Source organism: Podarcis muralis, chromosome 12 (genome assembly GCF_964188315.1).
Source record: "Podarcis muralis chromosome 12, rPodMur119.hap1.1, whole genome shotgun sequence".
NCBI lineage: Eukaryota > Metazoa > Chordata > Lepidosauria > Squamata > Lacertidae > Podarcis > Podarcis muralis.
In genome coordinates this window covers 27,315,897-27,333,950 of record NC_135666.1, presented here as the reverse complement: position 1 = coordinate 27,333,950, position 18,054 = coordinate 27,315,897, and the positions used below count along the sequence as shown (strand labels likewise).

The 18,054-nt window shown below is 39.2% G+C and overlaps 1 protein-coding gene across 5 annotated transcripts in view; it reads right to left on the bottom strand.

The window, feature by feature from the left end:
* Positions 1-18,054, bottom strand: part of CDK14 (cyclin dependent kinase 14) — a 228,510-nt gene that overhangs the window by 97,763 nt on the left and 112,693 nt on the right. For all 5 annotated transcript variants that reach the window (XM_077936923.1, XM_077936922.1, XM_028750584.2 and 2 more), the window contains one exon: positions 8,658-8,778. In XM_077936923.1, coding sequence (XP_077793049.1) covers positions 8,658-8,778 — 121 coding nt within the window. The remainder of the gene's footprint in view (positions 1-8,657; positions 8,779-18,054) is intronic.

The following is an 18,054-nucleotide window of genomic DNA, read 5'->3' as shown; positions in this document are numbered from 1 at the left end:
TATATTGGCTGGAAGTAGATCACTGGTGTTTCACAAGGGGGCTTTACAAAAAATAGCAGTAAATAAAAATCAAAAAGCCCAACACTGTAATACAGGGGGAGGGGGAATCTTCTAATTTTGGAGGATTGTTCATTATGCTGTTAATGTGGTCTTGAGGATCACCTTTTCTGCTCTTCTGACAACCTCCATTGACAGGTATATAGCTAATTATAGCACTGATGTCTCCTACATACAAAGAGTGGTCAGAACCAAGTTTTGATACTTATCTCCCCGCAAAAAGGCCCTACAACTGGGCAACCTGAAACGAGGTGTGCCAAATCTGTCTATAGTTGCCTGCATCTTCCTGACTTGCCAGAAAGCAGTATCCTCAGGCTCTTAAAACATGCTACTGTCCAATGTTTTTGTTGTTGTTGTTGTTGTTGAATTAACCTCAAACTAACATCACAAGCAGCTATCTGAATACTGTTTCTTGGCAGAATGTAATAGAACCCTTGCCTTATAAACAAAACAACAAAACAACTGAAGCTGGAGTGACAACCATATGATGCAGAAATGTGTGCCTTGCTCTCTCATGACAGCAAGCATAACTAAGCCTATTACATGTACTGGTGGGAACATATGGTCATACTATCTTAATACTGTGGTTCCACTGTTCCTCTTAATTTTCTAGAAGCCTTGCATTTACCACAGCAATGATGGAACTGAAACTAACATCAACACAATGGATGATGTTTAAATAAGAATTTTGATTGTGGAACTACTGGACAACAGGATGCACTCTCTACTAACAACGCTTATGTAAATTGTTTCAGAAAAGATGTCATGTGATGCAACAAGAGGAAAGACTTTAGCTTCTGTGAAATTTTTCTCTCTAAAATCCTCCAGTGGTTTTTTGTTTTGTTTTTTAAAGCAGGGGGTGTTGGGGAACTTTGGCACAAAAGATTTAAAGCAGGAGTTGTTAAGCTGTCTCTCCAGACATTGTTGGACCACAACTTCCACCATCCCTAACCACTGGCTGTGACAAATGGAGCTTGAATCATCCTTCCAAGGCCCCTGAAGTTAATCAGGGTTGGGGAGAGTGTTGAGCGATCAGTAGGCAATGGAAAGTTAAAAAATAAAACCTGACCATTAAACTGTCAGATAGGGCTTGGAAAGATGTGGGTTACTGAACTCCACTGTTTTTGGCAGAATAGACGAGAACCCTTGCAACAAAAAGAGTTGACAATTTCCATCAAATCAGTCATTCCACCTCCCACTGCCTTCTAAGCCAACATGAATTGAGTTTTATCCAATGCCAGTCATATTCAGAGTTCACTCACTGAAATAATGGACATAAGTAACTTTAGTTCATTAATTTCAATGGGTCTAAACTGAGTAGACTTTAGTTGGCTACAACCAAAAGTGCACATATATGGACAACTTCACTGATTTAAGAATCCTGTTTACACTGTCAAGTTGTACAAACTGAAAAGAAATTCAAGGCACTGAATAAGCAGCTGCAGGTGAGAGTAGATCTGAAAGTGGCCTCTAGCCCGTATTTGACCAAATTTGTTGTGAGTCTTCCTCCATCATCTATCTAACTTTCTCCCAAACAATTTCATTGCAAGGAGGTTCCCCGAAAACCGTTCTACAGATCCAGAGAAGCTCAAGCACCGTGCTGAAGACAACCTCAGGCAGTTCAGTTAAGGAAGTTGATAGGCGGTTCACAAGCAGCATCCCCAGTGTGACTATAAGGTCCAAGGTAAGGTCCTTCAATTCTGCCCTGAGATGGACAGGTCTTGTGCTAAGTTAGATGGAAATCCTATGGACTACAGTGCATTCTCTCCCAACAATCACTACTCAAAGCTATTAAGCCACTTGTTTGGAAACATTTAATTCTGTAAAGGTTTGCTTCAGGATAAAGATACAACTCTAAGCAATCTTACATTCCAAATACTTTTTTTTAAAAAAAGGACCTTAATATATTCTCAGGCCATAGTAGAAGGCGAAAGATTTATACGATCTGAAGAAAAACCAGAGACTGGTTTCTTCATAGACTGAAGAAAATGTTCTTCAATAAAACAGGATTAATTGCCCACCCAAAATGTGGGAACAAAGGATGCTTCTTGAGATAAAATGCCTCAACCTAATCTCAGAAGATCATTCTGCTGAAAGTTAATTCAGCTGATTACAGCTGATAAGAGTTCAGTGTCAGCATCTTTCCAGAAGTTTAATTAAGAATAGCTTGATAGTTATCATAAAATCCCGACCTCTTATGGATTAGCAATTCTTTAGGGTGAATACTGAAGGTAAAGAGAAATCTCCTCAGCTCAAATATTAGGTTTTGGACTAAGAAGTAATTTCCCAAGTATAAATTCCTTAACTGACTGTTTACCGGAAATACTTAATAATTTTTTTTGCAAGTTTTGCAAATATCCATTATTACTAACACATACTTCTGTGTTAAACTAATTTTGGGGATGAGCGGTGCTGGCACTTTCAAGAGCCAACAAACATGACAGGGAATTGAATTGAATGCAGCTGTGTATATAAGTGCATCTTTATGCGTAGTCCCGTATCCAAAGCAATGACCAAAGGAAGAATGACTTTTGGGAGGAGTGCAGAAAAGAGAAACACCATGGTGCATCTGCCCCAGCTGCAACAAAACATGTCTTTCCCATATCACTCTCTATCTTCTTACCACGGGACAGAGAAGGCAAGACAGAAACCAGACAGAGCAACCCTTGTCACAAATGCCAGCTTGGAAACATGGCAAGTGCTCAGGATTGTAGGAAGGAAAGTGCTAGTAGAGGTAAAAACGGGGGGGGGGGGGGGATGGGGATTGAGATCAAGTATTAGTTCCCACCAATGCCTTTTAGCCTCAAAGTATTAAAACATCAGGATTTGTTGACATAAACCATCCAAGTTTTCAAATGTTACACCTGAGATTATGCTAAATAAAACATACTAATTGCCTGAACAAAGGGGGGAAATACTGTGCCTACAGCAATGCTTGATGCCGTCTTATGTCACACAATTCATCTGCATATTACCACTCTACATGCTGACAGTAGTAAATTGCAGAACATTCCCCATTGATTCTTACTGCTAGCCACAACCACTAATGCATGTATGTCTTCATTAATATTATTAAAATTGCCAGTGGCTATTTGCAGAGAAAAGTGGAGAATGTTAATACTGTACATGAATCATTAGTTTTTGGTTACTCTCCCAATGCCCTCCAATGACAAATGAAGTGCATAAATAGCTTACAGCCACTGCCACCTGCTTCCCAGAAACTGCCCAGTAGTTAATATTTGTATTACTTTTCAATACTTGTCCCTATGCCTCCTTTTCAACTCATCAAGACATATAACTAGAAGCATTTCACTATAATCCAACAGTGTCACTGTAATCTAATAGCTGACAACTTTATTTTTCTTTTTATGCAAAACCAGCCGAGATCTGCATAAATATGTGAGGGGGAGACATGCTTTCTTTCCCTATCAAAACTTCCATACAAGTGATCATATTATACAAACAACTCACATTACCATTCACATAACCCCAGCCACCCAAGAACTAGGTAGCAATGTTGTGCAATTTTGTGCAGTTTTGTTTATTCCCTTACTAGCTAAACTTCTTCCCACCAACAGAAAATAGCCCCGTCTTTCTATAGGCATTGTACTGTCACTTCCTCCCCCATTCTACCCCACACTATCATTTGCATGTTTGCAATATGAAAATGTACAATGTAAATTTCATCCCTTCACCATTTCCCTCCCTTCTAAATGGACAACCCCGGTCAAATTTTAATATTCTTACTGGAGTTTTGTAATGTATTCTATGTAGGGCTGTCATTGATGCTGTTTCAGAAGCTTCAGTCAGTGCTAAATGCAGCAGCTTTGACTGCTGACTAGGTTGGCTCTTTGGAATCATGTCACTCTGATCCTGCTAGAACTGGCTACCAATCTGCTCCCAAGCCAAATTCAGGGTGTTAATAAAGACTTACAAAGCTAGATCCATGGAGGAGCTTCTTTTCTTCTGTATACATTTGGCCAAGTTTCAAGATCAGCAGCTGAAACCCACTTGGTTGTTCTGCAGCCTAAGGACATTTATTATGCAGCAATAAGCTAAAGGGTCTATTCTGTGATGGCACCACATGCAGAATATCCTGCCACTCTATATACGATTGGCACAAACTCTTAATGAGTTTCAGCATCCGTTAACAGGCTATTTCAACAGGCCTTTATGGGAACTTGAATCAGCTGTCATAAGCTTGATGCTCCTCCTGCCCTTGACTCTCTGGTTATTTTATTTGCTCTTTTACTGTGTTACAGGTTGGACTGGAAATTATTTTAAAATCTTTTGATTTTCCAATACCACATTATGATGAAGAATGGGTTATAAATATTTTAAATAAAGTAAGAATTCCAATCAATTTCAAACCAAAGGGTTGTATCCAACTAAGTTCTATGCAGAGTAGATCTGCTGAAATTAAGGGACCTAAATTAATCATGTCCATCAATTTCAGTTGGTCTAATCTGAGAATGACCAGAAATGGGTACAGTAGAACTTAATTCGTTCCGGAGGTCCGTTCTTAACCTGAAACTGTTCTTAACCTGAAGCACCACTTTAGCTAATGGGGCCTCCCGCTGCTGCCGCGCCACCACAGCACGATTTCTGTTCTCATCCTGAAGCAAAGTTCTTAACCCAAGGTACTATTTCTGGGTTAGCGGAGTCTGTAACCTGAAGCGTATGTAACCCAAGGTACACTATACAACCAAAAGCTCTTACACAAAGCTATAGAGGTTTCAAAGGCATTAGCATACCTTTACCTCAGGGCTTTTGTATTTTATTGTCTATCTTATTGGTAAGGAGCAAAATTTGCTTTAATTTGATACTTTGTTTGTACAAGTGCCCAGCAGTTGTTCCCAATTAGCAAAGTACTGTGGCCCCTCTGTTTTACAAAGGCCAAGCCATAGACCCCCTACTTTTAATATCTCTATGGTGGTTTTTGTGTGTGAATGGTGCTGTGAACCCCCTAGTTGAGTTACACAGAACCCCTGGGATCTGCAGACCATCAGTTGGAACCACTCTCCTATGGCATTAGCCAAAGCTGGCATCATTTTTCACAGACAGATAGTTCAGATGGAAAATTTAGATGATTAGGTAACCATTAGTTAAAAGTTATTAGTCAAACAGGCGCTTATAAAGATGGTATATTAAACGTTTAACAGCAATCAGAAACTAAAATCATTCAGGAACTTACTTATAAAGCCTTGGGGCTTGGCCTTGGGGCTTTTGACCTTTTGTTTGGAATAGCAGTCACCCAATTCCCCAAATGAAATTCAGAAGTTTTCCATGTTGCACAATGATGCCATTTGAGAAGCACAATTTGAAGCTTTGCTAGGAACCAACCTAGTTGTGGTGTTCACCAGACAGTAGTTATAAAGTGTGTAAGGCTGTGCGGCTTTTTTGTAACAAACAACACAGATAATCACAAAGCTGAAATGAACCTAATGTCTTGCAAAACTTAAGACCACTGGCACAATGGAAGGTGCCTCACAAATAACATCTCACAGCCGTACAGTGCCCCATATCTTGAAGTTTCAAAGTAGAAAACTCTAATTAGAGGGGGTAGTCACATGCTACAGGAAAAGTATGACCTGGGCCAATCTGACACAATAAGAAATTTCCCAACTGAGGTATATCAGTTATTCTCCAAACATAAAGTGAAACTCATCCAATACACAATGTATACACGGCAATCTATATGTGGAACAATATACATTTATGACAACAAATTGTAGCATTAGTATAATCTCCAGAATCCAATATAATAGATTCTGTTGAAATCAATGAACACTTCCATGAAGTGTTTCAGATCTGGGTGCTAACATTAGATGAACACAGCATAATACTTTTACTCTGCACATCAACAAAGACACTCAGAAGACTTTTCATCTGTCAGCTATTTGATCTGTCTGCTCTTCACTGCAACCTCAGCTTGTGATTTGCTCAGTATTTTCCAGAAGATGAATTATTTGTCATTTTATTGGATTCATATATTTGATAGATGCAATCAGTACTGCCTCATTTTTCATCTGGAACAAAGCATTCTTATTGAAAAGCACCCTTTATATATCTTTTTGACTTGTGTTAAAGGTCCTACATCAGGGAACATCAATATTTCATGACCGTTATTAAATACATTATTTTTGTGTTCCCCTGCTAGGACCAGTTTTCACCTTGGCAATAGTAATGTATAGCGGTTGAAGGGGAAGTCTCCATTTGGTATTAGAAAGTCATCAATTCTGTACTGAATTAGAGCATCTCTATTAATGTTTCAAAATTACTGCTGCATTCCTGTCAGAACCATGACCTTTGCATTTATATAATAAAATTTTAATTTGATTATCATTTTTATCTGAATAATGCTACACAGTCAAATTAAATCCTTAATATCTTTCACACCATCCCAAAAGAGCATCTTCTTCCTGAGTATAAAATCAGAATTTACACATCCATTAATATGAATTTTCAAAATTATTATTTATTAAATTTATATCCTGAACCTTCCTCCTTAGGAACCCAGGGATCACACACAGCCCCCTACTCCTAGCAGCAAAAAAATTAGAGACAAACTAGATGTGATGGCAGCAAATGCTATCCATGACCCTATCTACATAGAAAGCGGGGGGGGGGGCAGTTTTAACACCAAGATGTGCCATTTTGGAGTACAGAACTCTATCTTCCCAGTCACCTTTATTTTCAGACAGTGGCGTAGCGTGGGGGGTGCAGGGGGGGCCGGCCGCACCGGGCGCAACATCTGGGGGTTAGGGGGCGCAAATCCACGGGTTAGGGGGCGCAAATTACTTGCCTTGCCCCGGGTGCTGACAACCCACGCTACGCCACTGTTTTCAGATGAGCTTTAAATACCAGAAGCATGCTCAGTTCTGATAAGAGTGCCTGTACACAAGTGGTAACTTATAGGCTTCAGTAGCACACCAGGCTTCAGTAGCCCTCATTCATGAGTCCCTTTTGCTGTTAAATTCTACTCTTACATTATACATGGGGGGGGGGGGGAGATCTACTGCTGTTGCAATAAGTCTGCCCTTTATGCTTCAGCCTTTCTTTCGACAGGTAAGGGCCACTGCCTCATTCAGCCAGTGGTGGAAGGGGTATTATGCCTTGCTTTGTTGAATTACAGAAAAAAGTGAGAGGCACTGCTACTCTACAACCAAGCCACTGGAAGATCCTGGCCACAGGGTAGATAAGCATGACCTTTGCCTTTTCCCTCAAGTCACACATGAAAACAGAGCTGATGCAGCATCTGTCATCAGGAAGGAACAGAAGATAGCACACCAGTGCTAGGCAGTGTAACCAATATCCTCCTTCCTTCCAGCAGAGAAGCTGCAGGTGGAGGCAAAGTGCAACTAATTCCCATACTACATACTTACTAAAAAAATAAATCCCTGTACAGTTGAAATATTAGAAATGGGCATTGTTTTTGCTTGATGATGTGCTCAATGTCCCAGGTAACACTGTTTTGTCTTAATGTTCATTGTTTTTACACAATTGTGTACCAATGTTTAGGCCCTGTCATTAAGCAGAGTGAGAAACTTGTCTCAGGTGGCAGGTGGTGTGGGACAAGGAGTGGCAGCAAAGAGCTGGAGGACAGAGCTAGACTACTGCCTTCAATGCTGAAATAAGATTAATCTGCCAGTCTGGTCAGCTTCTATATGTGGGATGAGGCAGACACCATTTTGTCTTTTTCCTCAGGCAGAAAAATGTATTGGGCTGGCCCTGCCAATGTTACTGGATCTTGGATTACATGTATTCTGTCTAATTCCCTTCAAGTATTTGCTGTGCTGCAAAATTATCCAGAAAATCAGTTTTTGGTTTTTTTAAAAATGTACAGGAAGACTAAAAGCAGTCACATGGCTTGTCTGAAATCTGTGACTACTTATAAACATATAAACCAATAAAGGAGAAGGGAAGCATGACTGTTCCATTTGTTCTGCTATGATATCAACTAACTTTGGCTCCTTCTCAACTGCAACCTGACCTGACAGCAGCCATTCCATTGGGCAGGAGTGGAGGGAACGAAGATGAGCAGGCTTGTCCCATCTATAAGACAGCAGCTGCATTTGGCTATTTCTTCTTCACCTGCCACCTAGCAGGAGTTACTCAATCAAGCTACCCAAATTGCTCCCATCCAAGATGGTAGTATAGAAGTTTCTAACTCTAAGAACTGGTACCTGAGTTTACCCAGTCTTTTTTTCCTTTTATGCTACATCTTTTAGATTGGAAACCTGAGGGCAGGGATTATCTAATTTTTTTATTGTTTTTAACTGTGAGTCCATCTGAGAGCCTTTTTTGGTTGAAGTATGAGACTAAGATACGATAATTAACCATTGGTGAGAGAGCAAAGAGGTTTCTTACATAAACAGTATCTGGAAACCTTAGCCTACAAACAATGTACTGCTTTATCTTACAGAGAACTCCTATGCACATGTACTCCAAAATAAGTTCCACTGAGTTCAATGGGACTTATCCCTTGGTCAGCATGAACAAGACTGCAATCTTTGCTTGTCAAGCCCACTGTGTGTCTAACAAATCAAAGTCACAGCAAGTTAGAACATATGGATCCTGTAAACGCGCTGTATTCTTACCACATATCAAGGCAGGTTGAATATTCTGTTGAGCCTAAGAGGACATCTGGAGGTCTGTACCACAGGGTAACCACTTCATTAGAGTACGTATGACTAGGGACAGATTTGGCTCTTGCAAGTCCTAAAGAGCAAATACAAGCGCAACAAAGAAAATCAGCATATAAAGAAATAAAGGTCACGTTAGATCTTTAAAAGGTATGTGTAATATGAGTCTGCTTGAAAAAGTAGATTGTGTTTCTTCTGGCCATGTGTTAAGTTAATCAGAGAAAAAACATATCCATTTCTATCATTCAACACATCACAAAACAAAGCTACAGATCATGAAATATCAAGTGACTGCATTATTGTTTCAGTCATTATAGGGCTGTCATGTTGTTTTTTAGGATCTAGTTTTTCATGTTTAAAAAGAGAAAGTATTAGGCACAATTTTTTAAAACTATTTAATAAAAAACTCAGAGATGAATCCTTAAATGTTAGCATTTAGAGCAGGGAACATAACCTGTGTAACTCAACGACAACTAGTGGATTAAACAGAGAGCTAAATAGCTCATACACTGAGTAACGTTTAAAGCTTCAGGCACATGCTGTATATCTGCATACTGCTAGAAAAAATATATGCCATCTGCCCTTAACCTTGAACATTTAACATACTGCTCTGTGCTAAGAGTAAGACTGCTGATCTTGGATGAAATAATTCAAATTCCTTTTCAACTGTGAAACAAACAGAACAGCAAGTCACTATACTGCAGCAAAATCTACCTCATAGGACTTGTGAAGCTAAAATTCCACTCTAGGCATATCTGAGAAGAGCAACATCATTCCTTCTAAAATCATTTATTCTAATAGTAAACAGAGGTGGCTGAGTAACTATCAGCTTGGAAGTAAACTGAAGTAATCCCCCCGCCCCCCGCTCACATTGACCTGTTTCACACTAAGCCAAATCATGACATAGCACAGAAGAGATCCTAGTGCTTAATTCTTCCTTGATTGTTTTGCTGCTATGTTACACTGAGATAAGTCATAGTTTGGTTTAGTGTGCGATCTGAACCCAGGGTTGTGGTTTAGCTCTTCTGGACAAACCACAAGCTGCAGCCACGGAACAAACCTTGGTTACAGTTTATGGTTAGTCTGGAGAGAGCTAAACCACAAGCCTGGGTTTGGACAGCATGTTATGTAAAATTATGGCTTAGCTCAGTGTGGCACAGGAGCGTGGTTTGGTTTAGCATGATGTGCAACCCAGGTCATTGTGATTCTCTTCAAAAGGTATTTACTAGGCTCAAATATATTTTAACAGCAGCACAGCCACTATAATTTCAAAAGCATTGTGATAATTAAAATAGCTGCATGCAAAGGGTTCCAGGTTCAATCCCTGGCATCTTAAGTTAAAGGATCTTTAATAGTTGGCAAAGAGTGATCAAGATTATACAAATTATTACAGGAATCAAAATTTGATTGGATTCTGTGACTGCTCTTTTATATTACAAGAAGGCATTGGTACAGATTTAGAATTTGATAGAATATGGTTAAAAATTGTGACAAAAATTAAAAGCCACCACAATTTAAGGGATGGAGAGAGAATGGCCTGTTCACATGACATGGAGAGGAGGCACAGGCTTATGGAACCAGTTGATGAATATGAATTCTGTTTAGAAAAAACCAACAGCTAGTTTATCTGCTGTAAATTTGAAGATGGGTTTTTACTCCTGTAGTTTAAATTTATGCTATGTTTGGTAACATGTTTTGAAAATAGCAAAAAAAGAAAAGAAAAATACCAGAGCATGCAGATGACCAGGTAGGATGAACTGAGCGTGAAATATTCTAGAAAGGCATAACTGCTCGGCAGTTATAAAGGCTGAGCCTATTAAATTATATGGATGAATTAATAAAAAACTGCATAGAATTATTTTCCTATCTAGCAGCTGCCACCAGAATATTGCATGCAAATAACTAAAGGTCTCAGGAAACAGCTAGCGTTAATCAATGGATAGATAGAATGTGGGGATACACCTTAATGTCTAAGCTGACACCCTTCCTAAGGTCAAAACAAACAGGACACTTTTGCAGCAAATGCGATTTCCCCAAATGTTAAAAAAATGCTCCTTCTTCAAAAGATACAATGTGACTTTGAGATGTTCTGAATTCTAAAGAACTGATTATGCTTTGTTTCTTTTTCTTGGTTTTATCAGTTTCATGCAATCAATTAAGTTTACTTTATTGATTCTATATTTTAATACTGTAAGCTTTTCTTCTATTTCATTGCAACATGTTTAGTAACAAATAATAATAAGGTTGGGCCTACATGTTTAAAATAATTGTACATCCTTCAGCAGTTATGCAGAACATCAAACACTGGCAGTTCAGCCTTTTAGATACACTATTCCTCTCAGATGCGAAAGGCTGGGCTGGATGAATCCCAAGCTGGAATTAAGATTGCCGGAAGAAATATCAACAACCTCAGATATGCAGATGACACAACCTTGATGGCAGAAAGTGAGGAGGAATTAAAGAACCTTTTAATGAGGGTGAAAGAGGAGAGCGCAAAATATGGTCTGAAGCTCAACATCAAAAAAACGAAGATCATGGCCACTGGGCCCATCACCTCCTGGCAAATAGAAGGGGAAGAAATGGAGGCAGTGAGGGATTTTACTTTCTTGGGCTCCATGATCACTGCAGATGGTGACAGCAGCCACGAAATTAAAAGACGCCTGCTTCTTGGGAGAAGGGCAATGACAGGCCTAGACAGCATCTTGAGAAGTAGAGACGTCACCTTGCCAACAAAGGTCCGTTTAGTTAAAGCCATGGTTTTCCCAGTAGTGATGTATGGAAGTGAGAGCTGGACCATAAAGAAGGCTGATCGCTGAAGAATTGATGCTTTTGAATTATGGTGCTGGAGAAGACTCTTGAGAGTCCCATGGACTGCAAGAAGATCAAACGCATCCATTCTTAAGGAAATCAGCCCTGAGTGCTCACTGGAAGGACAGATCGTGAAGCTGAGGCTCCAGTACTTTGGCCACCTCATGAGAAGAGAAGACTCCCTGGAAAAGACACTGATGCTGGGAAAGATGGAGGGCACAAGGAGAAGGGGGCGACAGAGGACGAGATGGTTGGATAGTGTTTTCGAGGTTACCAGCATGAGTTTGACCAAACTGCGGGAGGTAGTGGAGGACAGAGGTGCCTGGCGTGCTCTGGTCCATGGGGTCACGAAGAGTCGGACACGACTAAACGACTAAACAACAACAATTCCTCTCAGAAATCTTTAAAAAACCCACATCTTCTGGGGCACAGCACAAGTTACAAATGAATGACAAGTTACAGCATTGTTGGCTTTCCCCATCTTTTGAATGACAACCTAGACATGGCAACGTATTTCATATTGTTTGTAGATCCAAACATGCAAACTCATGCAAAATTTATCTAACTGCTTCCTCCAGCTGAGGAAAAGCTGTAGGACAGGATTAATTAGCACAGCATGTGTGATCACTTTGTTTAAGGATTCCTTGTCCGTTTCCATGGTTACACTACAGGAAGCCACACGCTCTTCCAAAAGTCAGTGCTGCTTGTATTAGCGATCATTATAACTTTTATGAAGCGAACATAAAGTAAAAAGGTAATCGGAAAGATAGCCAGGTGAGCATATAATATTTGCATATTATGGTATTACTTATTCTGTTTTGGCCTGAAGATCTATAGGGATAGTTTCATGACAATCCAGTAAGGTGAATTTCAGATCTTGCTCTTTTTGTCAGATTAAAGTCACCAAAACAGCACCCTGCCCATGTCAATTCTCTACAGTAACAAGACAACCATGAGGCAGTTGTCAGAAGTCAAGGCACATCACCTAATCGCCATGCCTATCATTAACACAACACAAAACTGATAAAGTAATAGGTGAAGCAGCTGTGCTGTTTATGTTTTGCTTTGTGTACTTCTGCCATGCAATAAATTCTACATACAATGCATACCCAAAATAATTTAATGCCAATTAAATTCTTCTTAATCACTTTAAACAGTCCTTTGTGAACATAAATAATACAGTTAAAAGCATGTGTGCTATTCTCCACACCTTCAACACAACTTTACATGTTGAGTATTGATTCTAATCTGTGCTAATGAATGTAAGCACAGAATGCAAGGGATACTCATTATTCAGAATTAATCAATTACGAATGCTTGCCGTCCACCTTTGTGTACTAATTTTCAATATTCATGCTGCAATCGATGCATGTTACAGGAAAGCACACAACACTCAGTAGAATCTTTCATCTCTAATATCCAGATTTCCTAGTGATTCAAAAGTCAAGTGGTATCCCCTTCCACCCTCATGATGTACACAACTGCAGTTTCAAAATTCTGATTACTTAAATGTTTCAAATGGCTCATTCTGTATGAAGACACAGGGTTAGAAATGACCGCACATCTGTATTTCTCAAATGACTTATATTCCTAAATACTCAGAAGAGGCTGTAACATACTCTCTGTAAAAGTGTGTTACACTGATGTAAGAAAAGAAATTATTATATTATACAAGCATGCATAGCTTGAATATGATAACTCTATTGACAGCTGATTAGGGGGGCTATATTGATACATGTCAGAAGAATAATCTTTCAGGAGTTTCAAAATTCTAAAAATTCACTAATTCATAATTTGAGTGGTGTAACATGCAGACTTGCCTGATAAAGTTGGCTTCATTAGACTGACCACAAGGCCAGAAGAAACTCAGACCAAAAGCCCATGTTCCACATGCTGAAGTATACAGTGGCAATGTTCTGACAATCTTATCTCAGCTCTATAAACTAAGATATTAATGGGACTTAATCCATGCATGACACGCCTTTGCAGCAAGAGAAATGAAACCAGGAAGCCTCTAATGCCAGTTTAGAGGAAACTAGAACTATGGTTACCAGCTTTGGAAGACACTAGGATCGTCAAACCATGATTTTGGATCCCAGCTTGTTCTAAATCTGCTACTTTTCCTGCTCAGACTAAATGGAGATGATGGTTAGAGATTTCAGCCTATTTCCCCATTACTAATTAGAAGCTAAAAATCAGTGATTTGGATTTTTTATTAAGAAAATGCATGCATTTTCTTCACAATAGAACCATACTTTTTAAAAAACAAAAATAAAACACCTCTTATACTTTAAATATGTTCTGTCAACATTTTGCTCTGGAGGCCATATTTGAAAACTCCACTAAATAACAATTCTGTCCTTCAAATATAAACCACACATTATAGTAGAGTTTAATACTAAAAAGCCGCTCTTCCTCAGCAATACTAATATCCTATCAATGTTATTGTAAAACTGGAATCATCATGAAATTGTATATGTATACAATTTAACAGCTGGCTGATTTTCACTTTGCTTTCCTGTTTCTAGTTTTTCATTTAATGAACCTAACTTTGTTACCATGTAAATATTGTCTATGAAGATAACTTCTGCTAATTACGCTACAAATATGTGAGTGTGATGCAGTGAAACAGTAAATACTTTCTGATTAGTATTTCAGAGTAATAGCAAATAATTTAAAGACAACTCTGAATTGCAAATAGTTGAGTAACAGCATGACTGGGTGTCAGGGAACTGCCATCGGAGCCAAGAGTGGAGGTAAGGCTCCCCAACGATGCAGGAGAAGGGACCAGCAGGGAGAGAGAGAACACTTCCTTTGGGGAAGGAAATCGGCGTGACACCAGGAAGAAAGGGGAGCAGGGAAGGACTTCGGAGAGATGGCTCCAAGACTCTTCCATAGAGACCAGCGGGGAGAGTCCAGGACCTCCGCTGGCCACGCCCACTCTGCGCAGAAGACTTCCGCGCAGGGAGGCTAGGAGGAGACTTGGCGTCAAAGAGCTTCTATGTTGGAAGAAGTTCAGGAAACGCCCACTGACGGATTCTGCCAGTGGACGGATACAGCCACGGAGAAAGGGCTGTCCAGCCAGGGAAAGGTTTAGTGTTGCCTAGAGCAGCAACCCCCTTACGCACAAGCAACCCCCAATTCCCTTTACACTGGGTATGCAACAAAAGGAATTATAGGCAAAAAAAATAAGGAGAATGCATATGGGCCAGAAGCTAATTATTTAAATACATAGGACCATAACCAACTAGAGTGAAAGTTTGGGAACAATTGGACTAAAATAAATCAAGTAATAGTTCATTAGTTCCCCAGAGGGCCTTTACTAATGCAATGAAATACTAAAGGCCATTTTAGTCTTAATATGGAAAATGAGCAATACATCAGGTAACAAGAATCAACATTGTAACATTTAGGAAACATATTTCTCATTAAAAAGGAAAAATTACAGGGGAAAGCTGTGAATGTGATGTTTGACTTTAAAAAGGTTAGGCCATTGTCTTTTCTGCGTGGAGTTAAAAGCAGAACTAGTTTGCAATTTTAAGGCACAGTGTACGTTTTGATCCTTGTTTACTACTATCTGAAGAACAGAAGTAGAAAAGGTGCTCATGCGATATGCAATATAAGAATTATTATGTAACAGTTAGAGTGATGGACTATGACCTGGGAGACTAGGGTTCGAATCCCCACTCAGCCATGAAACTCACTGGATGACCTTGTGCCAGTCACCATCTCTTAGCCCAACCTAGCTCACAGAGTTGTTGTGAGGATGAAATGGGGAGAAGAACCATGTTTACCACCTTGAGCAATCAATCAATCAATCAATCAATCAATCAATCCTTAATACAAGATAGGCATTTTTGTTAACACAGCTTCCTGTCCAAGTTCCTCATCTCAGTAGAAATGTTTGAAGAACTTTACGAAATCTTCTCAAGTTGTATTCATACCTGGAAGTCTGACTGAGGGTTAAAGGTGATGCTGCTAAATAATCTCAGTTTAAAAGGCCAAAGGAAAACTAGCAGAGCATGAAGACTGTAGAAAAATCTCTTAAATACAGAGCTTAAATGATCTGTGGCAATGTTAAAACTCTACCCTTTCTAGCTATTACAGCGAGGCCAACAATATTCTTTGGGTACAGTCCCAGTTTCTCACTGATGTACTTCTGCTTTGTAGAGCCTGTTTTTCAAGTGACTGTATATTATTTGCAGCCACAAACTGCTACTGAGCTTGCAGCCAAGGCCTAAAATAACTAGTACAACCATCTTTTACAAAATAAAATAAAGTACCAGTTACAAGTAGCGCCTACACAGCAGGCATCTGTGCTCAACAATAACTGCACAAATCCAAAATGCAGGTCTGGCTTCCAGAGCTTCAACCTCTTTTTCCTTCTCATCTGTGTTTCTTTTCATCAGAATTCTATCAGCATGACAAGTTGCTGTTCCTCTACATGACATGTCTGGAGGAGAAAGAACAACTGGGAATTGCCAGGCTCAAGAAATACCAGCCAGCCAATCTATTAATCTAAATAAACAATGGAAAATGTAAGCCGCCCTCATGTTTTGGCTCACTTCAGCCACAAACACTCATATACACACATCAATAAAACAATCATTTTGTGCCAGGACAGCCAAGTCCAACTTCCTTCTTCCTACACCCTTGCCCAGTGGAATTCTTAAGTACACTGACATATTGCAATAAGAGGGTTTTTTTATGTTTTTTGGGGAACGGGAATAGTTTGCTACTGATGCATTAATTTATTATTTTATTGTGGCCAGCTTTAACCAGTTAAGGTCATTTTTACCTGCGGCTGCTGCTTTTAACTTGACTTTGATGTGTGTTTTACCTGGTGTATATTTTATGTATTTTTATTGCTTGATTCTTTATAGTTTAATATATTTTTATTGCACTGTGATTTTATATTATTGCAGCTCACCTTGAGTGGCACAAAGGCACAAAAAGGGTAGGACTGAAGATTTTATATGAATGAATAAACAAATATGAAGTCACCACATGAAATTTATGGCCAGATTAGATTCATTATGGCCAGATTAGATGCATTAGGAATTAGATGCATACTTCTACCAGAAAAGCAGTTAGGGTAGCTTGTTAAAATTGCTTTATAAGAAAACACCATATTTTATATAAATATTTACTGCAAAGTTACTAGTCATGTAGCTTGTTAGGATCAAGAATGCTGTAATCTATTTTTTAAAAACCACTACCTTCATGGATACATGTTGCATTTTACATTCTCCTCTTACTCAGCATAATTTTAAATACACTGTACTGAAACAAAAATGAGCAACTTCCTTTATTGCAACATTCCATCATGTCCCCATTCCAACAAAAGATCTCTAAAAAGTTTATAATTCTCTATCTGCTCTACGATCCAAAATAGCAACCTTATGCAAAAGCACTGGAGACTTTAAATCTATAAACAATCAAGTAAAAAAATGTGAAGAAAGGTCAAAGGCAGTTAGCTCTGCAGTTCAAGTTTCACTGTGTGATTAGTTAACTTAAAATATTAGCTTTATTTGCTAGCTACAGCCAGCACATTAGCTTTGCTTTGGAAAATAGCTAAAGTATATCAAATTCACACCCAAATCAGCTCAATTTACTTCTCATTTAACTGTGTAACAGGGAGAACTCGTGCCATATTTTAAGAACCTTTAGAATTTCAACTTGCCTTGTAACAAAAATGGAAAAATACTACTTGTCTTAGCAAGAAATCCTAATCTTCTGGGAAGGGCAGATGAATGGCCAATGGAAGTTGCCAACATCCCACTGTGTGGGTGGGCAGGGAGGCTCACCACTGGAGCTTTCCTTGCTGAGGTGCTGGAAAGGTCTACCAATCACTGGTCAGTCAGAGGTGCTCTGCTGGTGATGGGCCCAGATATGGGGCGTGTTGGTGACACGTCAGACGATGCTGCAGGTTGCGGGCTCCCAAGTCCCTTTGCTTTCCAGACATATCTCCCCAAATGGCTGTGAACAACTCCATCACTGAAGATGGCATAGTAGTAGCAGGGAAAATAAAAACACTTCAGTGAGGGCAGGGAGAGAGGAAAAGGCCACTTCCAGAATCTTCTACCCTATCCCACAGGACTTTGGTGGTAGATCAGTGATGGGATTCTACACACACACACACACACACACACACACACACGACTGCTCTCATTTGTGCAACAATTATTTCCAAAAAGCACACCCATGGCCTTCAATTTTTCTCATGCTTTATTCAATTTTTAATTTTATTAAAAATCCCATCTGTGTTTTCATTGTCTTTGATAAATAGATTCATCTTCATAAATGCTATTTTAGAGTGCTGCTGTATGGTTAGTAAACACAGCCCTGAACTGTTTCTTTGATGAGAGATTATTATCTATATTTACAAATTCATCAGCTACAACACATTATGCCAGCAAACATGAGAATTCTGTAATTTTTTAATACAAAAACAATGGTTTTCCAAAGGTCTAAGCTCTGAGTATGATTTTTATTTTTTTAGCTCGGAGGAGATGAAGTGTCCCTGGGACATTGAATTAAAACT